General features: G+C 48.6%; 1 protein-coding gene across 1 annotated transcript; it reads left to right on the forward strand.

The window, feature by feature from the left end:
* Window positions 1-21,745: 21,745 nt before the first annotated feature.
* On the forward strand, window positions 21,746-24,106 carry LOC125541163 (protein NRT1/ PTR FAMILY 8.3-like). Its single transcript, XM_048704628.1, has 5 exons — window positions 21,746-21,975; window positions 22,094-22,193; window positions 22,338-22,555; window positions 22,636-23,174; window positions 23,264-24,106. The coding sequence occupies exons 1-5, from the start codon at window positions 21,892-21,894 to the stop codon at window positions 24,066-24,068; spliced, it is 1,746 nt and encodes a 581-aa protein (XP_048560585.1). The 5' UTR covers window positions 21,746-21,891; the 3' UTR covers window positions 24,069-24,106.
* The last annotated feature ends 2,149 nt before the right edge of the window (window positions 24,107-26,255 follow it).

Here is a 26,255-nt window from a genome sequence, read left to right on the forward strand (position 1 = left end):
CCATCCTTCTTCTTGACGAAGAGGATGGGGCAAGCCCAGGGAGAAGAACTAGGACGGATGAAACCCTTTTGCAAGGATTCATCAAGTTGTTTCTTAAGCTCGGCTAGTTCTAAGGGTGCCATCTTGTAAGGTCTTCTAGAAATTGGAGCGGTTCCTGGAATAAGATCTATGACAAACTCTACATCTCTGTTAGGTGGAATACCTGGCAGTTCCTCTAGAAAGACATCCGGAAAGTCACGGACTACCGGGATATCTTCAAGGTCAGGAAGAGGGTTGGCATTAAGAGAATAGAGCTGACGCTTTGCAACCCTAGTGGAGACGGTGACTATCTTGCCAGATGGGTGTGTAAGCTGAACAGACCTAGTGTAACAATCAATCTTGGCATAGTGAGCTTTCATCCAGTCCATACCCAAGATGATGTTAATATCCGTAGACTTGAGGGCTATAAGTGACGCAAGGAATACAAGTCTTTCAACAAGGATTTCATTACCATGGCTTACACTAGAAGTTTGCCATTTGGATCCAGGAGTTTGAATTACTAGTGGAGAGGGCATATCACAAAAGGATATGTTGTGCAAGCTGGCATAACTTTCGGAAATGAAGGAATGAGATGCTCCGGTATCAAACAGAACTGAAGCCGGGTGACAGTTGACAAGGAGTGTACCAAGAACGACATCCGGATCATCACGAGTGTCTTTAGCTGAGACGTGATGCACACATCCATGTTCAGTGGGAGCTGACTTGACACTAATCATCTTGCGTGATGGCTTACCACGGCCAACAGACTTCTCAGGCTGGGTGGAGCATAGTTGGTTTGAGAGCAGTCACGGGCATAGTTCCTGGCTCTCCGCATGTGAAACAAGTCCCTGAAGTAGGATGTGGACCCGCTTTGACAAGCGGTCTACCAATAGGCCTGGGTGGAGCATATGACTGAACTGGGTGAGGCGCCACAGAAGATGGCCTTGGTGAATATCCGGGTGGAAGAGCGGAGTTCGGAACCCAAATCCGGCGCTTCTGCGAACTAGAACCGGAGAAAGAAACAAAATCACGGGTGTGCTTATGAGACTCCTCGTAAGTGAGCTGAGCTGTCTCCGCATTAATGGCCTTGTTCACAAGAGCCTGGAATGTATTGCAATGGTGCAAGTGAAGATCATGACACAACTTGGGGTTGAGACCCTTCCGGAACCTGGCCTGCTTCTTGGCGTCTGTGGACACTTCTTCTGTAGCATAGCGAGCAAGGTTCTCAAACTCTCCGCTGTAAGCATCAACAACCATCTTACTCTGGGTGAAACTACAAAACTCTTCTCTCTTGCGATCAATGAGAGCCTGAGGAATGTGATGCTCGCGAAAAGCCTCAGTGAAATCTCTCCAGGTGGTTTTCTGGCCAGCTGGAAGCATAGCCTCATAGTTCTGCCACCAAATACTAGCAGGACCTTCGAGATGATAAGCAGCGTAGGTGACCTTGTTACTTTCAGCTACGTTCGCCGAACGCAGCTTGTGGGTGATACTACGGAGCCAGTCATCTGCATCAAGTGGTTCAATGGAATGATGGAAGGTAGGTGGTTTCAGACCAATGAAATCATAGATGGACGCTGACTCTTTGTGCTGATGGGAGGTGTTCTCCTCAATACGTGCTAGCAAGCGGTTAGACTCACACTTGTTCCTCTTAGCCTCTAACATGAACTCTGCCAACGAAGACTAGTCGGGAGGATCCTCATCCCTACCATCTCCGTGGTTCCGGATACGAGCAACAGAACTTCGGTTAACCGGCAACATCCTGAAGAACCAACCAAGGAAACAAGGATGGATTCAGCATCATCATAAGGATGTAGAATATAGTACGAGAAAAATACTATCTCTTGAACTCCTAGGGAAATTCCGGCAGCATAACGGCAGTAAAATGCTTGAAATGAGACATTCTGCAAAAGATGGGGTAGCACCATACTCAACATCATTACTCAAGGTTCTGAGATATTACTAAACAGGCTACACCGGAGGTACTCAAACTGGGATATGACTCAGATCAACCAAACCTTAGAGACTACGGAGTAGTAACACGTGACCCTGAAAGACGGAAGAGAAAGCCTAGTTCCTTAACCCCTTAGGAAGGATAGGATGACTCAGATCAGAAGGACATGAGGTATAAGGAGTAAAGAGAGCCTTATGTTCCCTTCCACAATCAATTCCCTTACATAACTAAAGAATTTCTAAACTCAACTTCGACCAGGTTGGCTTGGAAATCCTACAGGCAGTCAGGCTCTGATACCAAAGCTGCCGGGACCCCGATTCTAAGTCACACCGATCTAGCATGTAACACCTCTTATCACTTTGCGGCCTCACGCACGGTATCCCCACGGGTGTCGCCTTACCATGGCCCGGAACCGTTTGCGCCTTTTGGCTCACGTATATGATAGTGTCTCTAGCATCCATATGACAGAGAACTCGGGCCAACATGGCTAGTCGTGAACCCAAAGCGGCACAGACCTATGGAGACAGGCATACATGAATCACATCGAGCATGTCGGTCAACAGCGTATGAATCTGGGCTGTAGCACTGGGCTAATAGGACTCCGGAAGTCACCGCGTGACATTTCCCCGAAGGGACAGACATAGGAACGAAGTGGAACACATGCCGTCCAGTCAAGTGTTCTGAGTAGTAGTGCTGGGCTAGCAGGACTCTGGTGAACCGGGCTGTAGCAGACTACTATGGCTCAAGGAAGCACTAGACTACATTTCCCCATAAGAGAGGCTGCCAAGGACAAACAACTAGATTGTCGGATCCCACACATAGCAATACACGTCACACGTACGCATAACATGCAAGTATGTGATGTACAACATGGCATCACAACATAACGCAACTCATATAGATAAAGGCTCAGAAGAGCCACATAGCAAAAATACAAACATGGGTCACATGACCCATCATTCAAAGCATACAAGCAACGGAAGCATTACATGTCTGAGTACAGACAACTACAAAAGAAAAAGGCTGAGAAGCCTGACTATCTACATGTCCCTCCAAGGTACAAGATCGTAGCTCAGGTAACAAGCTACTCGTCGAAGTCCAAGCGGTACTACTAGTGAGACAGATGTCTCATCTGCAAAACATAAATAAAGCAAACGTGAGTACAAAGGTACTCAGCAAGACTTACATCAGATCCTATCATACATGCATTTGTATCAAGAAGGTAATGGGGGGTCTAGTTGCAGCAAGCCAGCTTTGACTCGGTGGCTATCCTGTTCTACGACAATGAGAAACTTCTTTGAGATGAGGCAGCGCACACGAGTCCACTAATCACCACATCAATACACTACTATGGATTCATCCCTGTCTCTCCTACGAGAAGGCCATCCATAGCACTCACACTTGTCTTGAGCATTTTAGAGTATCCACTTTAAGTTGTCTATGTACCACGTAAGCATCCAAGAAGTCCATAACCGAGGACACGGCTATTCGAATAGATCATGATAACCCTGCAGGGGTGTACTTCCTCACACATGCTCTCACCACTTATCATCATGTACACGTCATGTATCTCGGCAACCTTCAAGCGGAAGCCTGGCAAGGGTGTCGTCCATGACCTAACTAACCATGCAAAACTCTAGTCAAGGTTTATCGCCTATTTGGGTTCCATCCGCAAGGAGATCCGGCCGGGGTGTCGCTCACGGCCCCAAACGATGTGAGCAGGGTTCCCAAGCCAACCATCCGGGTGCCACTTCGTACACCGTGCCACCTGTGCCTAGTCTGTCCCGAGCCCACCCTGTCGGGTGCCACTCGGTAGAAAAATAGCACTACCTACAAACACCAGAAACTATTTGTAACTCCTGGACAAGATCAAGGCGGTTAATAAGTCGAGAAAGCTTGGAGCGCCCGGAGCCCAATGTGTGGTAGTAGCTAGTCATTGTACAACTTACACAGAACTTAGTTCTTAAGGACGGTCCCAATGAGACAACCCACCATGTACTCCTACATGGCCTCTCACCGCTACCTTTACCAAATCGTGTTCACACGCTTAACTCTCAACACCAGAACATATCATAACACTCCAATTCATTCCTGATGAATCAGACCTGACACAACTCTAAGCAATAGCAGGCATGGCATGGTAGGAACACAACATGGCTCAAACAACTCCTACACATGCTAGTGGGTTTTAACTATATACTGTGGCAATGACAGGTCATGCAGAGGAATGGGTTCAACTACCGCAGCATAAAGTAGCGGTTGAATCGTTGTTGTCCTAATGCAATAAATGAGAGCAGGAGCGAGAGAGTGGGATTGTATCGGAATGAACAAGGGGAGGTTTCCTGCCTGGTAGATCAACAGGGGGGCACTGCTCCTCAGACAGGTACTCTCGAACACTTTCCGGAGCAGGACCTATCGAGAAGGAACGGTGTCGGAAATCAAACACAAGCATATGCAACATTATGATGCATGAACATGGCATGAGTATGTGATGTTGTTTGAGTTAATGCATCTAGCATTTATTTGGTTGAAGTCCATTTGAACCAAGGGTTCAAATACAACTCCAAATTAAGCTCTTAAATATGCCATAAGTGTGTTTTCATATATACAGCATGTATAGATGGTTTGTCATGCATGAAAGTGGTACAGATGGATAGATTGAAATTTTTCTGATAATTTTTCATATATAAATTATTTCAATCTGAGCTACGGTTGAATTTCTATGAATTTTTGAAGTTTAAATCAATTTCTGGAATTTCCAGTTTAAAATAATTCCAGAAAAGAATAACTGCGTCAGCATGACGTCATCACTACGTCAGCGAGTCAACGTGGCTGTCCAGGTCAAATCTGACGTGTGGGGGCCACACGTCAGTGCCATAGTTAATTAGGAGAGTTAATTAATTTTTAAACTAATCCTAAACTAAATTTAGCAGAGCCGGGCCCCACATGTCATTGACCCTGGGTGGTGAAACACCAGGTCAACTGGGGGGGTTGACCCGGTCAACCCCACCGGCGTTTAGCCGCCGGCGAGGCCGAATGCGGCGGAGGGCTGCGGAATTCCTCCTCCGGCGACCAAATGGCCGGCCGAGGGCATCTGCGGGACACGAGCACTCGTCTGCGTCGATTTGTGGCAGCAGTTGGGCCTGGGATGGGTAGGGTGGCTCGGGTGAGCTCGGGGCCGACCTTGGCGGTGGGTAGGGTGGCTCGTGCGGGGCACCTACGTGCTCTACGCGGCGCGGGGAGGGAGCTGAGCACGACGGCCGGACCGTTGGGTGGCCGGAGACGCGTCGGCGGCGAGTGAGGCGGCAGCCGGAGCTCGGCCTAGCGCGGGCGAGGTGCTACGCTTGGCTAACGAGCGAGCTAAGCAGTGGGGCGGACTCCTGGGAGCTCCAGGAGCACGCTGGTGCCACTGCATCGAGCGGAGACGCTCAGGAGCGAGGACCTCATCGGTCATGGCAAACGGCGGCGCTCGGGACACGCAGGGCGGTGGCTAGCGCGCAAATTATGGCACGGGGGGTGAGCGGAAAGACGGAGGAGCTCACTAGGATCCGTAGGGATGGTTAGCGGGCTCGGGGATGCACCGGGGCAAGCGCAGCGGCAAGGGGGATCTCCGGCGGCCGGCGACGAAGATGATGAAGATGACGATGATGCAGGGCCTCCGGCGAGGCGCGGCTCGGTGGAGAGGAAGACGGAGCCGGGGCGAAGCTCTTGGGCACGTCGGAGAAGCGAGTGGGAGGCGATGGCTGCGGCAGCAGCAAGCGGCGGCGGCGGGCGCGCTCGGGAAAACGGAAGAGGGAGCACCAGGGGGAGGAGAGAGCTCGAGGGAGTGAGAGAGGGCCGAGGGGGTGCGTGGCGCCGTCAGGGGCCTCCAGCAGCGAGCGGGGAAGCAGGAGGTGGCCGGCGTGTGCTCGCGCGCGGCGAGCACGCGCTCGGCGTCCTTCTGGCGCGGTGGAGATGACGACTGGCAGCGCCAGTCAGCTGGGCCAGCCTGTTGGCCACTGGGCTGCGAGGCTGCAGGTAAGGTCCAGGTAGGCTTTTTCCTTTATTTGTTTTCTTTTCTATTTTTCTGACATTTGTTTTGATTTGATAAAAATACCAAATCATTTTATTTAATTCTGACAATTTTTGCAGGGGCCTAAGGGATTATTCCAAAGCCCCTCACCAAAATTCAGAATTATTGGACAATATTTCATATATATAAAAATATTTATCCAATGTAAATAATTACTGGATTAACTCCAATTGTCCAAAATAAATATTTATGAGTTCCTTAAAATATTGGTTTGATTTTTACCTCTAACCAATATTTTCAGAGAGTAACATGAACATTTTCTTGGACCTTTTTGGAGAAATTTTTATCTGGATTATTTCCAGAAATGATTCTGAGGTATTCACAAATCCCCATTTCAAATTTAAATGGAATTTAAATATGATGCACAAATGGCTAGCTGGTCTAGGTCATACCAGAACTAGGGATGTGACACATATATACACACATCCTAATTGGTGCCTTCGGAGCCAGTGGCATTAGGCTAATTGGTGCCTTCGGAGCACGATAACAATTGGAAGTGGTTCATGGGGGCGGTAGCGGGTAATAGTATTCTCCTTTGGGATCTATGACCTGGTCGAGCAAAAATCCCGCTATTTCCTCTTGAATTGCTTCTATGCGGTCCTTTGTTAGGAGCTTCTCCCGCACCTCTTTGAACTGTTAAGAAGGAGATCAATATGCATGTGTATTAGTTGTGTGACTAGATATCGATAATGGTGTAAAAATTGTGAATAGTGTTCTGACAAACGTACCCACTCCTGTCTTTGAGATCTGCTCCTTTCGGACGTCATCATGCGAATGTTCTCGCAAACGTAGTATGCACACAGATTATTCCCCGGCGCCTGCTTCAGGGCCTTTATGAGAATGGAATTTGATCGGATAATATTTAATCAAGCATGATAATTAAAGAGATGGCAGCTAGCTAGTACTACTTAATTACTTACTTGGGGTCGATACCATTTTAGATTTTGTTTCCATGGGCCTGGAGTGGCCTTGATGAACTTTGCCCAAGCCCTGCCCGCCGACAAAGAAAATGAATAAATGGGTTCTTAAATAGTTGTTATTAGGAAATGACGAACTAATTAAATAGGCCGAGATATAGTTAATAATAATTGAAATTACCTGTTGGCTATCCCCTTCACGATGGTGTAGTCACTTGCTTTCTTAAGTAGTGAGTCTAGTACTTCAACTGTTCCTTCATCAACTTTAATGATTAACAAGATCCAGTGAAATCTGCATGCACACACGTTTGCATGTCTTAATTAAGCGGGCATATGTAAGCAAAAACATGTAGCTAGCTAGTAGGCAAAAACAGAATTTGTAGTACAAGACAGTGTGACTCACTCGAAGTTGTAAGGAAGTAGTATATCTTCATTGTATTTGAGGCGCTTGAAGAACTCTAGCGTGCTTTCCTCTACAATTTTTTCGTAATATGGATCTAATTTCCATGTGTATTCATTAATGGTATTTGGGTCAACGAACCCAATGCCATAGCGTCCACCTTTTTTCATTTCATAAATCTTCATCCTGCATAATACCACAGAAAAGAATATAGTGAGGATAATTACAGGTAATGATTGATCAAAATGATCACTACAGCTAGCTTGAGACTTAAATTACAGAAAGAAATCACTTACGGACAATAGCAACTGACGATAGATTTGTCGAGTGCACCTTAATTGTATAGCTGAAATAGTTCTGAATACTCAACGGTCACAGCTTTCTCATGGTAGTAATGATCCTTCTTGACATTCACCATGAGGGACTCTCGATTGGAAATCTTGGTAATGTCCATGTACCATTGATGCAATTCATACATTCTTGTTGGGAACTTCTTGACCTCGTCTGGATTGACCAAAGGTTGGCCCCGGACATATTTCCGTTTTATTTCCTCCTCTCTAGTCGGAGACATGGGCTCGATATCGAGGAGTTGTCCAACAGTGATCATGAGCGTTTCAGCCTGCTCAATATGCTCCTCGGTTATTACCACATCGCCCAGCCCGGGAACGTTAACGATTTGCCCACAATAATATTGGGCGTGCCTACTCTCATGTGTTGTTGGCACAACAAGCGGGGGGATTGATTGCGCCGCCTGTTCTCCCAGCTGGGGAATGGTTTTACCGCTCCTTTTGCCAGCTGATTTGCTCGAGCTCGAGGTCGCCTCTTTCTGTAGACGTGCTCGATTTAACTTCTTGATGTGGCGCTCATAGTCTGTGTCAACAGGCTTGGGAGCTGGTGATCTAGCCATACGAATGAAGTCGTCAATCTTTTCCTCAGGCACTTTCTCCCTTGGCGGCGGTGGCGATTTCGGTGCAAAATGGGCTTCCACCTCGGCCTTGGATAGGCTACGTTTTCCTCCTCGGACTTGTCGTAAGGCCTCTGCGGAAGAGGCGTGAGGCTTGGACCATATTGAAATCGCTTCCCTCCGCCTGTACCTCCAGTACTACCTCGACTTGTACCGCTACGCACCATAGCTGAGGCGGCTCTCTTCCGTGATTGCTGAGGCGGTGAAGATGGCTGACGTGGCTGAGTTGGAGGAGGAGTGGCCTGAAACAGTGCCGGACTTGGAGGAGGAGTGGCCTGAAGTTGTGCCGGACTTGGAGAAGGAGTGGCCTAACGCTTTGCCAAACTTGGAGTGGCCTGAAGCTGTGCCGGACTTGGAGGAGGAGTGGACTGACGCGTTGGTGGACTTGGAGGAGCAGGAGTCTACTGACTCGGTGGCGGACTTCGACGAGGAGTCGGATGACGCGGTGTCGGTGGCCTTCGAAAGATGCTGCAATCCTTTCTCAGTAGGATGATACAATGGTTGGCCTCTCCCAGTGTGTGCTCATCGTCACCTCCAGGGATGTCAAGCTCTAGCCCCGAATATTGGTCCACCACCTCATCAACCAAGACACAAGCATAGCCCGCTGGAATCGGGTTGCAATGGAAGGTTGCCTGGGGGGATTTGTAAAAGCAAGGGCGTCCGCCACCTTCATGGATATGTTCTTCATTTTGAAGTGTAGCTCGCAGTTAGTGTTCTCCATGTTGTCATCCACTGGGTAGCTATCCAGCAATGCGTTGCCCGGGGCGGAACCCACGCTGCTTCTCGGCATGGATGGGACGGTGCTATCCAATGCTGGATCATCCGCTAGCTGCTGCAGCTGCTGAGACCCCCTTTGTTGGCTAAGTGAGTCGATCTGCTCCTGCTGCCGCTGGAATTTGACTGCCAAGTCCGCGTGCGCTGATTCTAGGTCTTGAAGGCGTTCAAAGTCTAGCTTCCTGCTCCTCCTCCATCTTCCTCTTCTTCTCCGCAATCTTCTTTCTTGCACGGGTTCTGTAGTCGGTGTTCCAGTCCGAAAACCCCTCATACCACGGAATAGCGCCCATGCCTCGTGTTCTTCCTGGGTGTTCAGGATTTCCCAGGGCACGTGTAAGCTCGTCGTTCTCTCTGTTGGGATGGAACACCCCTGATCGAGCCTCTTCTATTGCAACAAGTAGCTTATCTTCGGCTCCGTCCAGACATGACTTCTTCGAAACTTTGCCTGTCTTCGGGTCCAACTCCCCCCCCCCATGCGCATAGAACCAAGCCCTGCACCTGGGGGCCAGCTCAATGTTTCTGGAGTGACACCTGCATCCTCCATCTCTTTCTCAGACTTATCCCACTTAGGCATTCCCACCGCATAGCCACCTGGCCCCAACTTATGAAACTTATCCTTTTTTGCAGCATTGGCCTTGTTTATTCTCGACCGTTCCTTAGATAATTCTGAATCCTTGAATTTTACGAAATCGTCCCAATGAGCACTTTGCTTCTCTAGTGTTCCCTTGAATACTGGAGTCTTCCTTCCTTCCTTGACGTACTTGGCCCATTCACGATTCTTGTGGTTTTTGAATGCAACCGCCATCTTCCTAAGAGCAGCGTCCTTGACTTTCTCCACATCTGCATCTGTGAAATGATCTGGTAGGGTGAAATGTTCCATGAGCATTTCCCAAAGCAGAAGTTTTTGTCTGTCGTCGACAAAAGTAACTCCTGGACGTGGCTTTGCTGGCTCTCTCCATTCTTGAAGGGAGATCGGGAGTTGGTCCTTCACAAGAACTCCGCACTGACGAATGAACTTGTCCGCAATCTTCTTAGCGCTAATGGTTCGCCATTAGGTTTGATGGCCTTGATATTGTACTTTACGCCCTCCTTCAACTTTTTGTTCGGGCCTCGTTTCCTGTTGCCTGAAGATTTGCTCGATCCGGATGGCTGAAAGAAGAAAGATCAATTCGTTAATATATCTTCAAGTCATTTAAAACATGTGATGATCACCAGATGCCTGCTTATATAAATATATATACCTCGCCGGTCTTTGTTGTTTCAAGATCAACATTTTCTTCGTCATGTTCATAGTTCATGACTTCATCAATTCGGTCGTCGCGATCGAATCATATCACCCTCCTCGGTGTTGTTTAGATATTGGGAGCCGTCATAATCTTCTTCATTCTGATCATCATCTGGCCCGCGAGGATTGCGTATGATATTGAACAGGGCCTCTTCTCCCACTCTGCCGGTATTGTCCGCCATAGGTTTTGTTTAACTAATCCAAAAGAAATATATTCAAATTACAATGCATGGATGCAATCAATTAATAAGGAAAAACTAAATCAATCATAGTACATAATAAGCATCATCGAATATAATCTTGAATACGTCGTCTCGAATAATAGACATAATCTCGAATACATCGTCTCGAATAATATATATAATCTCGAATAAATCATCTCGAATATTATATATCGAATACATCACTAGCTAGCTAGCTAATAAAGATCGAATACTAGAGAGTAATCTAGGCGGTGGACAACCAAAGTGAAGGAACCATCACTGGATCATAGCTCGGGTGATCTCCCCAAAGAACCTGCCAGGTATTGGAGAACCTGACGTCCATAGCAGCCATGTAGCAATGGACGTGCTCGTCCTCCTCCCTGACACGGCGACGTACCACCTCCGGCGGGGCCGGCTCCCTCCGCACCGAAAGTGGCCCATGCGAACGCCACCAAAGGAGATGAGGGTCGACGACGGGACCCGGGGCCGGGTTCCTCACCAAGCGTCGCGCCCCTGAAGGTAGCACCTCCCAGTGCCAGCCCGGCGGAGCCCAGTCCCGGACATGGGTCCTCTGAAGCAGAACGTCGTCGCGAACGGGTCGACGGCGAGGATGCGGGCCGGGCATCGTCGACAACAAATACTATATGCCGCAAAAGTAAAGTAACATTTTTTAAATGATGGATTGTGATTTCATATATGCAAATTCTAAATTTTATAACTAAAACTAACATTTATAATATTTCTATAACTAAAACTAACATTTCTAATATTTCTATAACTAACTAACATTTCTATATAACTAACATTTCTATAACTAAAACTAACATTTCTAATAATTCTATAACTAAAAAATAGAACTAACATTTCTAATATTTCTATATAACTAACATTTCTATATAACTAACATTTCTATAACTAAAACTAACATTTCTAATAATTCTATAACTGAAAAATAGAAAGATTGCTAACAATTCTATAACAATGTGTGTGTGTGTAGTTGGCGGCCGGGGCAGGAGCTCACCGGCGATGCGCGACGACGGGGGCGGCGACGGGGACGGGGACGGAGACGGCGACGGGGACGGGGCAGCGACGACGGGGACGGAGACGGCGACAGGGACGGAGACGGAGACGGCGACGGGGACGGGGCAGCGACGACGGGGACGGGGACGGGCCGGGAGGGGACGACGGGAGGACGGGGCGGGCGTGGCGACGGGGCGCGGCGCAGCGACGGGGACGGGGACAGGGACGGCGATGGGGGCGGCGGCGACGGGGCAGAGGAGAAAGAAGACGAGAAACTGACAAGTTTTTGAAGTGTTTTCTTATATAGAACCCACCTTTAGTATTGGTAGGAGCCACCAATCGGTACTAAAGGTCTGTTTTGGCCAGGCGAAGCGGCGGGAACCGCACCCCCTTTAGTACCGGGTCGTGGCACCAACCGGTACTAAAGGCCCCCCCTTTAGTATCGGTTGGAGCCACGACCCGGTACTAAAGGGTGTGCACTGCCAGGCGAGGGGCGCAGAAGTTTAGTCCCACCTCGCTAGCCGAGGGGCACTCGCATCTGCTTATAAGCCCCGCCGTCGCTGCTCTCTCGAGCTCCTCTCTTAAGCAAGCCTTCTGGGCCTACCTCTGCTGCGATGCCCTGTTGGTCCTACTGGGCTAGCGGGCCTGCATCCTGGCCCAACTAGAATTTGGGTTTCTAGTCGTATGCAGGCCGCTGTGGCCCAGTAGGTGGGCTTTTTTTTTCTTTTTTTGCTTTATTTATTTTTGAGTTGTTTTTTGCTGTATTTAGAGTTTCTTTGTGAATATTTTTGCCTTAGGTACAAAAAATTACAAACTTTCTGTTAGTACCGGTAGTTTACAAATTTGAATAGTTTAAATTTTGAATTATTTGAAATTTGTGTGAATCACTAGTTTGTGAATAACTTAACTTTGAAAATAGATTTTTCAGTGATTCTTTTTTCTTATGTTTAATATTAGTGTGTTTTATCATTATATTCAATTTGGTAATGCTTAGGTTATTTAAAAAATGAAATGCCTTTGTAACGGATGAGTTTTTGTCCGAAACCTTGATACTTCGAAAGAGATTGTCCATTTTGTACACGAAGTGCATCTAGTTTTTGCGGTAACCCTATCTACTTTTTTGCACATGCTATGTGGGTGAAATTATGATACCATGCCAACTTTCAACCTTTTCTGAGTTCATTTGAAATGCTTTTCAATTTCAGGGTCATTTAGCTGAAAAAAATCAGTAAATGCATGAAAGAATTTGCTTGCACATAAAATTTCTTCGCGTTTCAAATGCCAAAACACATAACTAGCTACCCTAACTATTACAGAGATTCCCTCCTGGGTGTGAAACACAGAAGAAATTGATGATAGCGAAGCCGATCACATCCCAGATCTTTGGGTGTGAAACTTTTTCTTCGCGTGTGTCCCTTTGCGCCGTAGCCATGGAAAATCTTCATCATTTAACTGGATGCTCGGGTCAATATTCACTATGAATAGAGCAATTTCATCAAACTTTTCATAATCTCCTGACATGTCTGTCTTGTCATCCACTCCCACGATGTTTCTCTTCCCAGAAAGAACTATGTGCCGCTTTGGCTCATCGTACGATGCATTCACTTCCTTATCTTTTCTTTTTCTCGGCTTGGTAGACATGTCCTTCACATAGAAAACCTGTGCCACATCATTGGCTAGGACAAATGATTCGTATGCATACGCAAGATTGTTGAGATCCACTGTTGTCATTCCGTACTGCGGGTCTTCCGTTACCCCGCCTCGTGTCATATTGACCCATTTGCACCGAAACAAAGGGACCTTCAAACCACGTCGATAGTCAAGTTCCCATATGTCCTGTATATAACCATAATATGTTTCCTTTCCCGTCTTGGTTTCTGCATCAAAGAAGACACCATTGTTTTGGTTGGTGCTCTTCTTATCTTGGGCGATCGTGTAAAATGTATTACCATTTATCTCGTACCCTTTGAAAGTCATTATATTCGAAGATGGTAACTGGGACAGCAAGTACAGGTCATCTTCAATAGAGGCGTCATGCATGGTACGTGTCTGCAACCAGCTGGCGAAACTCCTGGTTTGTTCACGTGTAATCCAGTCATCAGACCGCTCTGGGTGTTTGGAGCGTAGCAAATTCTTGTGTTCATCCATATATGGAGCCACCAAGGCGGAATTCTGTAGAACTGTGTAGTGTGCTTCAGTGAGAGAATGTTCATCCATACATATTATTTGTTCCCCTCCTAGCGTGCCTTTTCCATCCAGTCTGCCCTTATGCCGCGATTCAGGAACACCAATCGGCTTAAGGTCAGGAATAAAGTCAATACAAAACTCAATGACCTCCTCATTTTTATGGCCCTTGGAGATGCTTCCTTCTGGCCTAGCACGGTTATGAACATATTTCTTTAAGACTCCCATGAACCTCTCAAAGGGGAACATATTGTGTAGAAATACATGACCCAAAACGTTAATCCCTTCACATAGATGAACTAAGACGTGCGTCATGATGTTGAAGAAGGATGGTGGGAACACCAACTCGAAACTGACAAGACATTGCACCAAATCATTCTCTAACCTTGGTATGATTTCTGGATCGATTACCTTCTGAGAGATTGCATTGAGGAATGCACATAGCTTCACAATGGCTAATCGAACATTTTTCGGTAGAAGCCCCCTCAATGCAACCGGAAGCAGTTGCGTCATAATCACGTGGCAGTCATGAGACTTTAGGTTCTGGAATTTTTTTCTCTGCCATGTTTATTATTCCCTTTATATTCGACGAGAAGCCAGACGGTACCTTAATACTGAGCAAGCATTCAAAGAAGATTTCCTTCTCTTCTTTGGTAAGAGCGTAGCTTGCATGACCTTGATGTATGCCGTCTTTTCCGTGCATACGTTGCTAGTCCTCCCGTGCCTCAGGTGTATCTTTTGTCTTCCCATACACGCCCAAGAAGCCAAGCAGGGTCACACAAAGATTCTTCGTCACGTGCATCACGTCGATTGCGGAGCGGGCCTCTAGGTCTTTCCAGTAGGGCAGGTCCCAAAATATAGATTTTTTCTTCCATATGGGTGCGCATCCGTCAACGTCATTCGGAACAGGTTGTCCACCAGGACCCTTTCCAAAGACCACCTTCAAATCCTTGACCATATCATGTACATCAGCACTAGTACGGTGGCGAGGCTTCGTCCGGTGATCCGCCTCGCCTTTGAAATGCTTGCCTTTCTTTCTTACGGGATGCCTGCTCGGAAGAAATCGACGATGTCCCAGGTACACATTCTTCTTACAATTAGCCAAATATATACTATCGGTATCGTCCAAACAGTGCGTGCATGCGCGGTATCCCTTGTTTGTCTGTCCTGAAAGGTTACTGAGAGCAGGCCAATCATTGATGGTCACGAACAACAATGCCTTTAGGTCAAATTCTTCCCCCATGTGCTCATCCCACGCACGTACACCTGTTCCATTCCACAGTTGTAAGAGTTCTTCAACTAATGGCCTTAGGTACACATCAATGTCGTTGCCGGGTTGCTTAGGGCCTTGGATGAGCACTGGCATCATAATGAACTTCTGCTTCATGCACAACCAAGGAGGAAGGTTATACAAACATAGACTCACAGGCCAGGTGATATGGTTGCTGCTCTGCTCCCCAAAAGGATTAATGCCATCTGCGCTTAGACCAAACCATACGTTCCTTGCGTCATCTGCAAACTCCTTCCCGTATTTTCTTTCAATTTTTCTCCACTGCGACCCGTCAGCGGGTACTCTCAACTTTCCGTGTTTCTTACGGTCTTCTCTGTGCCATCACATCGCCTTGGCATGCTCTTTGTTTTGGAACAAACGTTTCAACCGTGGTATTATAGGAGCATACCACATCACCTTGGCAGGAATCTTCTTCCTGGGGCGCTCGCCCTCGACATCACCAGGGTCATCGCGGCTGATCTTATAGCGCAATGCACCGCATACTGGGCAAGCGTTCAAATCCTCATACTCACCGCGGTAGAGGATGCAATCATTAGGGCATGCATGTATCTTCTGCACCTCTAACCCTAGAGGGCAGACAGCCTTCTTTGCTTCGTACGTACTCTCGGGCAATTCGTTGTCCTTTGGAAGCATATTCTTTATCATTACCAGCAACTTTCCAAATCTCTTGTCAGATACACCATTCTCTGTCTTCCATTGTAGCAATTCCAGTGTGGTGCCCAGCTTTTTCTTGTCACCTACGCAATTCGGGTACAACAATTTTTTGTGATCCTCTAACATGCGCTGCAACTTCTTCTCCAAATCACTTGCGCAGTTTCTCTTTGCATCGGCAATGGCCCGACCTAGATCATCAACGGGCTCATCCGATGCCTCTTCTTCAGCTTCTTCCCGTATTGCCAGCTCAGCTTCTTCCCGCATTACCGGCTCAGCTTCTTCCCTCATTGTTGTATCATCATATTCAGGGAACCCATGGCCAGGATAGTTGTCGTCGTCCTCTTCTTCTTCATTGTCTTCCATCATAACCCCTCTTTCTCCATGCTTGGTCCAAACATTATAGTGGGGCATGAAACCGGACTCAAACAGGTGGACGTGAATGGTTCTTGACATAGAGTAATTGTGACCATTCTTACAGCCAGCACATGAAGACATAAAACCATCCGCCCGCTTGTTTGCCTCAGCCGCAAGCAGAAAAGTACGCACACCATTAATGAAGTCGGGAGAGCATCGGTCATCGTACATCCATTGCCGGCTCATCTTCAATACATAGCACCGAAAACACCAAATTAATACAATACATAAAGTTCATACATAAATATCATACAACACTTAAATGCAACAAACAAATAACTCTCTAGCTAAAGAATTTAAATGCAACAACAAATGCGATCAAGATCGCAACTAAGGTAACAATTGATCCAACAGCATAATGATACCAAGCCTCACTATGAATGGCATATTTTCTAATCTTTCTAATCTTCAAGCGCATTTTCTCCATCTTAATCTTGTGATCATCGACGACATCGGCAACATGCAACTCCAATTCCATCTTCTCCCCCTCAATTCTTTTCAATTTTTCCTTCAAATCCTCGTTTTCTCTTTCAACTAAATTTAACCTCTCGACAATAGGGTCGGTTGGAATTTCCGGTTCAACTACCTCCTACATACAAATATCTATATCAACTTGATGGGCATAATTTGTCATAAACACGAAATGCAATGAATAGTTTTAAAAGAGAATATACCACATCCGAATCATAACCCGGACGAGGGCCGACGGGGACGGATATCAAAACCATGGCACTATGTATAACAAACAACGTATGGGTAAGATAATTATATGAGTAACTATATATCCAAATCACGCAAACATCAATTTTTTATATAGAACTTCATGAACAAGAGGCTCACCATAAGGTGGTGCCAGCGACGGGACGTTGCGAGCGATCGACGGTGGTTACGATGGAGATTTAGAAGGTACTAAGTAAACCACACCTACATATGCAAACTAAGTGTTATTTTTGACCTCAAATTGCATATAAATCAAATACTAGCACATATATATAATTCCTCCCAAATTACTAAACTCAAAAATCAATCACTATACAAAGCATTGCACGAGCTAATCTAGCAATGAGAGATGAAAGGACAAAGTTGCTAACCTTTGTGATCATGTGAATGGATGGGGGCCTTCAAATCTTGACAAATTTTGGGCAAAATGTGTGATGAGCTTGAGAGGAAGAGGGAAAAGAACAAAGAGGAAAGGGGAAAGGGGAAGAACAGAGCGAGCTCGGGTGGACGAAGGGTCTATGTAGGACGACCTTTAGTACCGGTTCGTGATATGACCCGGTACTAAAGGTGCTGGAGGGGCCCCGGACTGACAACATCCTGCCACCACTCACTTTAGTACCGGTTCGTGGCACGAACCAGTGCTAAAGGTTCGCCACGAACCGGTACTAATGAAAGCGGTCGGCTAGCCGTTGGAACCGGCATTAATGCACACATTAGTGCCGGCTCAAATTCAAACCGGCACTAATGTGCTTCACATTTGACCCTTTTTCTACTAGTGACTCCTTCTGCCATATAAAATGTTGCATCAACATTTAGTTTTACAAACCTGAACTCCGGCTTCTTCCATCTATCTTGCGCTGGTGCCATATTCTTTGCATTTGCTTGCTGAAAATTATTAGCTATAGCAAGAATTGACATTGGCCATTTGCAAGGGGGTGGGGGAGATCCGTTATGAGTGGTCTCACGCCGAATCCACCAAAGATACCATCCTCCGATCGCAATAAGTTGCTTCACATCCAGGTTGGGCTTGAGCGGCACTTGTCTTGGTGGGGCTAAAAGAACGGTTTTACTAAATGGGTGTGGCTAGGTCTCGGGACTTAATCAAGTCTAAATCAGGTAACATAACATCGACTGATCTTGACGTAAAACTAAAATGAAAAATTTGCATGGATCTCGACGTAAGATCCCATAAATATAGAATCGACTGAGACTTGGTTGCATGTTTCACCGTTAGACTGAAGTTCCTTTATGATTCACGCAAGCGCACATGAAGGCTCGAGCATGTTTTTGTTTCTCGTGTGTTAACGGCATGTGCGACGGCCCGTATAGTTTTCCTTGTGGGTTTTGCTAAATTTCAGTTAACTAAGATTTAGCAAAGTCTCAGCCGATGTCTTGGACTGTAGGATATAGAAGTGTGAATATTTGTGTGCATGGGTAGGCTGGCTCGAACATGAGTTTTTCTTTGCCTCTGCGCTGGTAGGAGGGGCGGGTTGAGACGAGGCCTTTTCTTGCTTATGGGCTTTGTACTTTTTGCTCCTCTAGCCCGAGTTTCTACCGTGTTTCTGAGTCGTGTTTTGTACAACTAGATGATATCTTTCGTGTTGTGGTGAAGACATGCGAAGACATGCGAAAATTGGTTACGATATATCATTTTGAGGATATTTGGTTGCCATGAATTTGAATATGAGACAAAAGATTAAAAATACATCTGATTTGCTATATTTGATTCTTGTATAGTGATGAAATCTTTATTGAATAGTATTTCTCATGTATGTTGAGAGAAATAAAATTAGCGGGGTTAATAAATTGGGATGTGTGCATGTTGAGGGAGTTATTATAGGTAACATTTTCATGCATGCATGTTAAGAGAAATAAAGATAGTGGAGTTGGTGAGATGGGATGTATGATGATGTGGCATGTGTGCATGTTGAGATAAACAGCTGAGGATCAACTTCTTAAATATAGAATATATAGGATTTGTTCTACCTTTTTATTTCCCTTGCACAAGCGAGTTTGCATGTAGTGGTTGGGGCCACGGTGGCTTCTCTTTTTTTTTTGAAAGAAGTTGTCTTTCTTTGCTTCATCTTTCTCTTCTTTTTTATTTTTTCATTTTTCATTTTTTGTATGTCTTGACTTTCCGTTTATTTATTTATTATTTTTGATTGTCCGGTTTCATCTTTGGTTTTATTGTTCTTCCTTTTTTATTTCCTTTTTCATTTTGTTCTTACTTATTAATTTTGTGTTTTGTGGATGGGCTCCTAGCCCGGTGGTTTTTTTTTTTGAAGTGAGCTCCTAGCCCGGTGGTGGGAATGCAGTGGTGTGCTCTCGTAGTCTCGTAAGCGCGGGTTCAATCCATGTGGCGTCTCTGCACGACTCACTCCGCACCAGCCGCCTGACTCGCCCCGCGGCAGTAGTACCCGAGCGATGCTTGTTCGCTACTGCAGAAGCCCCACCACAAACCTATTTTGTATGCTCTTCTCTTTCTCTCTCCGTTGTCCAAATGACGGATATTTGATGGATATGGTCGGACGCCGTGACGTGTTTGTGGATATTTAATGATGTCCGTTTTGATGAATGGTGTTGGTGTTGCTCTAATACTTTCCGTTGGTGCCTTGGCGGTTGCAGAGCCCACATTCACATATCGTTTTCTTCCCCGCACGAGGCAGCTTGGCTGTTTAATTAGCGTATGTCGTGAACAACTACAATAGACCCCGTATCCCTAAAAGAACTACTCCTACTACTTATCATTCAAGAAAAGTTTGAGCGAAAAAAAAGGCCTCCACCAGTTCCGTTGATCCAGAAAAACATTACGGAATCCTGTATAATCACCTCATCCGTCCGTTAAGTTTAAGGAAAGATTAGCCCTTCCCATATAATTTGACGGGTAGAAGATGACAAGTTCATGATGAGCGCCGTGCGTCGTCACTCCGGCATGTCGCCTGACGTCATCTTGTCATGCCGCCACTTTGCCGCCGCCCCTCCGCTGCCCGCTTTGTCGCGTCGTCCCTCTGTCGCCGCCGCCCCAGCAAGGCCTGGGCCGCCGTCATGCCTCCCATACTGCGCTACCCGTGCCGTCTGCCGTGGTAGGACGGCTGCGATACCGCTGTTAGGTTGATCTCTCTCCCGTTCGAGCCCAACAGGTCGAATGGGCCCTTGCATCGCGCCCTGATTGGGGGCGCTCAACCAAACCATGGTTGGTGGACCCCTGTGACCCGCGCTATATAAACGGAGATGAGGGCCGGGGCACGAGTTACGAGGTTAATCGCTATCATAAACCCCACCAACACTCCTTATCGATCTAGGGTTAGCGCGGTGCTCACGGGAAGCACACCACCGTCGCTATCTCTCTGCCATCACCGGCCGCTACTTCACCATGGCCGGCACCGGCCCGAGTTCATCAACACTAGGAGAAGGTTGGTTTACTGGATCTAATCTAGCCTAGTGTTCCAAGAGTCTATCTTTTTTTTCGGGAAGATCTAAGAGTCTATCAACCGCCACTACCGCCACTTGGCCGCCGCCCCTCCGCTGCCCGCTTTGTTACGTCGTCCCTCTGTCGTCGCCGCCCCAACAAGGCCTGGGGCCACCGTCGTGCCTCCCATACTGTGCCACCCCGTGCCGGTCACCGCGGTAGGACAGCTGCGATACCACCACTGTCGCCCTCGCATGGCCACCCTGTATCGCTGTCACGTTGCCCGCATGCACGGGCCACCGCCTCGATGCTCTCCTGACGCTTCCACGCCGGTGCACCGCCGCGCCACCACCCTCCACCGCACCATGCAGTTCACTGTCACACACACACACACGCAAACACACACACACTCTCTCTCTCTCTCTCGTGCCAATGACATGCGGGTTTTACACCATTAGCTAGGTTTATTTAACAAAATTAGAAATAAAAACAGATTTTATGGAAAGAAGTTTACACAAACTGGGAAAAGTTGATGTCTGCCAACTTCCAACTTTTACGGAATTTTTTTTACAGGAGCTGTTGAAGTTATTTGTCTGGTGCTAAAAGCTAGGCCGCTTAGATATTTTCTAGTTTTGTGATTCTTTTTAGAACGTAGACGCTGGGAGCGTCCGGCCTTAAATTAATAAAGCCCACATCGGAACAGGCAGAGTAGCTAACCACGGACATTACAAGTTCGAGACAAAAGCCAGAGCTACGCGAGAAACAGGAAGCTTAAGGTTCAGAGCCTGACTGCGCGAATTATTACAAGGCCGAAGTCCATGGCCTTGAGTACGCTGACTCGCCAAAACAAAAACAAGTGCCCACCCTCAGGCTGGCACCACCGGCTCCCTAGCCGCAACGTAAACCTGGTGAATACAGACTTGGGCATGCTTCATGAGATCAGCGTCCTTCGGCTTCACCAACGGACTCCATTGCTGCAAGAGGAAAGAGCATTTATAGATAATATTAGCCGGATGCGTCGGGAGCTGTCCTTCAATGGTAAGTTCGTTGCATGTCAGCCACAGGGACCATAGCATCGCGCCTATGCTGGTCCACAGCACCCTCTTGCCCTGGCCCTGGACCGAGTCCAGGAGCAGTTTTGTGATATTTAATCTTTCCTAGGCCTCCTTTGGTTTAGAGGAATTTCATAGGAATTTTAGAGGATAGGATTCTTATAAGATTTTTTCCTTTAGAGCCTTTTGGTTCATAGGAATGGATTCCTATTCGTATATAGGATTGGTTCGTATCCTCCACATTTCATAGGAAAATAAAAAAGAGCCTAGACTCAATGGGAAAAATTCCTTTGGTGTCAACCAAATGACATCTTGTTTCCTATTCCTATTTATAGGATTTGAGATACACGTCATCCCATTTCCTACAAGATTCCTATTCCTATGATAATCCTATCCTATGAACCAAAAGAGGCCTAAGAGTCTACACAAACGCTTCCCCTTGTCCCATTGGAGATGCTCTTGCTGTTTTAATTATAGTCTGCGGAAATTTTCTCTATGCCAACAACATGGGGCCAGCTTAGAGGACGAGGCTGCCTGCACGGCCCAATTGCAGCATCTTACAAATGACAGGTGTACGCTCCCAAGCTCCCGCCATGGCCTCCACCGGCGAGCACACGGTGGCCCTGCTTGCCGGCCTTCCCGCCGAGGTCTGGTCCCCCTAGCCTTGCCTCCTTCATTTTCTTTCTCCCTTTCGCCTGTGTATTATTTCAACCCCTGAGATGGATGATGTCTCGCTGTTAACTTTGGTGGGGATCGCCGTTGCAGGCGGCGGAGGCGTACACCACCGACGGGTCCCTTGATTTCGACGGGAACCCGGCGCTCAAGAATCGCACGGGTGGATGGCGCGCGTGCCGCTCAATTCTTGGTAATTTATTTCTTCTTTATTCACCTGTTCTCGGTACTAGTAATAAAATTCTTTGTGTGATGATGATTAGTTCAGTTTTAATCTTGGATCGATGGTGTCTCTGCGTGATGGTTAATTTAGTTTGATCGATGGTGTGCCACGCAGGCACCGAGTTCTGCTACTGCCTGGCCTTCCACGGCATCTCCTTCAACCTCATCACGTACCTCACCGGCGTCCTGGGCCAGAGCAACGTCGCGGCGGCGAGGAACGTGTCCACCTGGCAGGCCACCTGCTTCCTCATGCCTCTCGGCGGCGCCGTCGTCGCAGACTCCTACTGCGGAAGGTACCGCACCATGGTCGTCTCCTGCTTCATCGGCGTCGCAGTAAGTTTTTGCCTGATCCTGACTTGAATTGAATTCTGCAAGATTATTAGACTTTGACAGCTCTCTGTTTTCGCTTGCAGGGGATGCTGATGACAGCTCTCTCAGCGTACCTGCCGCTGCTCGTCAAGAACATCGTGTCGTCCAACATTGTGCCGTCTCAGGAATTCGTCTTGTTTCTCGGCCTCTACATGATCGCCATTGGCTTGGGCGGCCTCCGGCCGTGCCTCATGTCCTTCGGCGCCGACCAGTTCGACGACGGCGATCCGTCGGAGCGCGCCACCAAGGGCTCCTTCTTCAACTGGTACATATTCAACATGAACTGCGCGTCGCTCATATCCAGCACGGCCATCGTGTGGGTGCAGGATCACTGCGGCTGGGCACTGGGCCTCACCATCCCAGCGGTCGTCCTGGCCGCCGGCCTGTCTTGCCTGGTTGCGGCGTTGCGGACGTATAGATTTCAGCGTACCCGCGGCAGCCCGCTCATCCGAGTGTGCCAGGTCGTCGTCGCTGCCGTGAGAAAGTGCGGCATCGAGCTTCCGGCCGATAGCTCTCTGCTCTACGGCATGCTGGAGGACGGCCTCGCCGGAGTTCCGAGGATCGACCACACCACCGATCTCCAGTCAGTTACTACAATCCTCTGAGTTTACCTCGCGTCGCGTGCTTGGTTACCACTAGACTGAATGACTGATATGCTGCTTGCTTGATCAGATTCTTCGACAAGGCCGCCATTCTCGTGGCTTCGGACAAGGAGGTGGAGGCGGCAGCCGCGCCAGCGCGGACCAGCCCGTGGAGACTCTGCGTCGTCACGCAGGTCGAGGAGTTCAAGATTCTCGTGAGGATGCTGCCGCTCTGGGCGTCCGTCGTGTTCTTCTATGCCGTGTCGGCGCAGGTCACGTCGACATTCGTCGAGCAAGGCATGGCGATGGACGCCACCGTCGGCTCCGTGCGCGTCCCGCCGGCATCCATGTCCACCTTCGATATACTCACCATCATCCTCCTGGTCCCGCTCTACGACCGGGCTTTCGTTCCGGCTGCCAGGAGGCTCACCGGGAGGGAGAAAGGCATCTCGGAGCTGCAGAGGATCGGTGCCGGACTCGCCATGCCCGTGCTCGCGATGGCCTCTGCAGCGCTTCTAGAGACGGCGCGCCTCCGTGCTGCGCCAAACTCGACGAGCGTGCTATGGCAGGCGCCGCAGTACGCGCTGATGGGCGTGGGCGAGGTGCTCACCACCATCGGGCAGCTCGACTTCTTCTACGGCCAGGCGCCGGCCGCGATGAAGACCGTGTGCACGGCGCTCGGGCTCCTTGCAATAGCGGCCGGCGGCTACCTTAGCTCGTTCCTACTGACGACCGTGCAGTGGGCGACGGCGACTGGCGGCGCGCCGGGGTGGATCCCCGACGACCTGAATGAGGGTCACCTGGATCGCTTCTTCTGGATGATGGCCGGACTTGGTTGCCTCAATCTAATAGCGTTCGGGAGCTGCGCCAGGAAGTACAAATCCAGGAAAGGTTGATAATTTTGCTTCACCGTGGGCAGAGATTTTTTGCAGCCCACGGTGCATGATGCCAAGAGGTCAAGACAAATGCACGATTCATCAGCGAAAGAGAAATGCCTGAAGAAAGATCAAGAATAGTGAACCATTTCAAAAAAACGAAATTTCTAATTTCCGAACGTTCGGATATTAGTTTTAGATCCAAACGACCTTAGGACCGTTCGATGAGCATTTGGCAGCCCCAATTCAGCTCGATAATTATTGATGCGGGGCCCCAACACAGTCATGCTTTTTCATTTAATTTTAGAAGCACAACTAAGTTTTTGCCTTTTCGAAAAGCATAGTTTTGCTTCTCGCAATAGCATAGGCAGTGTTTTCCCTTTTTAGGAAGTATAATTTCGCTTTTGTGAGAAGCACATAAGCACAAGGAATTTCTGTTTCTGTGCCCCTCATTGCTTAGTCCTGCTCGGTTTTGCCCAAGCAAACTCTTTTTCTCACTTTTCCCGTCCACCGCACCACCCATCCTCACCAATGCCCAAACGGGGGTTTGTCGTTGGTCAAAGGGAGTTGACTGCTAGCCGGCGCTATTACTGACGTGTGGGTTGACACATCGTGCCAGGTGGCGCTCTACAATTGACCGTGTGCTTGCTCGCATGCATGAGTAGTCACATCGTGGTCACGTCGGCAGTTTCACACCGGCGAGTACGCACCATGCGGTTTCCCATGCGAGGAGCAGCGTCACCGGCGTGCCCGCAACACGCCTATTAATGCACTTTATAGCCACACGGCACAACGGTGTTCACCCACTCCTGTCACAATCCCCTCCCCTCCCATCGCTGCCCCACAGCCTTCTTCGTCGTGTGCCTCCACCAAACCCTAGCCACGTCCACTGAACCCTAGATGTCTCCCCTTTCGTAGCCGCAAAAAATTGCCAGGCACGATGGTGGGGTGGGAAGTAGCGGCCTGGAACGACGACACACGCTCTTCATTCTCGGCATGCAGCGCACCCTCCAGGTCGACGAGACGTCGCTCCTCGGCTGCCGCGGCATCATGGTGCCGCCGGACACGCACCTGCCGGTCGGATAGCACTTGTGCATAGAGGGCCTTACGGTGGAGCATGTCCCCAGCGTCGGCACGCCGACCATTCTGCGCGCACTACGTGAATTTTGCCAAAGCCTGCCGCCGAAGGAGCGGTCCAAGCAGCGCTACGCGCCTAACAACCAGCGGTGGTCGGAGATCCTGATGGAGGAGAACGCCGCCCGCATCCAGCACTACGACGGCTGCTACCCAGCGTCACAGAACAACATCGATGAGAGGTACGCCTTCTGGGACGGGCTCTACAGTCCGACGCCAACCCGGTCACAATCCTTCCCTGATTTCATGGCCGTGTGCCGCGAGCAGCTCGGTCTGGACGATGGTGACCGGGTTTCGCCGCCGCGGACCACGGCTCGATCCACACCGCGGGCCACACCCACATCTGCAGGAGGCGGCGATGGTGCCAGCAGCAGGAGGGGCCTCAGCGTTCCTAAGCCGGAGCCAGGGACGCCGGGGACGAGCTCTACAGTCCGCGACGCCGGCCTGAGCATCCCAAAGCCGGACCGAGGTCGAGCTCCCACGACGCCCCTGCTAGTCCCAAAGCCCGAGCCCAGGACGAGCTTGCGCGCGCCCCTACTCGTGCCCAAGCCCGAGCCTGGGACAGGCTCTGGCGGCCCCCTACTCAAGCCCAAGTCGGAGTCGGAGCCATCACTGCTGGCGGAGTATAGAGGGGTGGTGGTCCGCGAGCCCGACGACCCTGCAGACCTATCGGGGCTCCTCCAAGTGCTTCCCCGGCCTTGCTTCAGCAGATAGTAGCATCACGGCGGTGGCCGGGCTCAACAACGTTGGCCCGTAGAGGGTGTGTATCACAACGACGTAGTGATTCGATGAGAGCGGCATCCGCGCGCTCCACATCGAGTTGAGCCTCTGCCGCCCGGTTCAAGTCCAAGACGTCCGGTTCCACCTGTAGGAGGGCATCAATGGCAGCGGCATCCGCGCGCTCCGCCTCGTTCCGTTAAGTGGGAATATTTATGCCCTCGTCGTAAGGCAGTGGCAATTATCTAGTCTTTTTAAAATGTTCATAACATTCATAGAAATCATCACATTTAAAATATATTCATGCGTTACAAAATTGTATTTGTGACATATTAAATATATATATTTGTACAATGT

The sequence above is a fragment of the Triticum urartu genome, chromosome 2 (assembly GCF_003073215.2).
Source record: "Triticum urartu cultivar G1812 chromosome 2, Tu2.1, whole genome shotgun sequence".
NCBI lineage: Eukaryota > Viridiplantae > Streptophyta > Magnoliopsida > Poales > Poaceae > Triticum > Triticum urartu.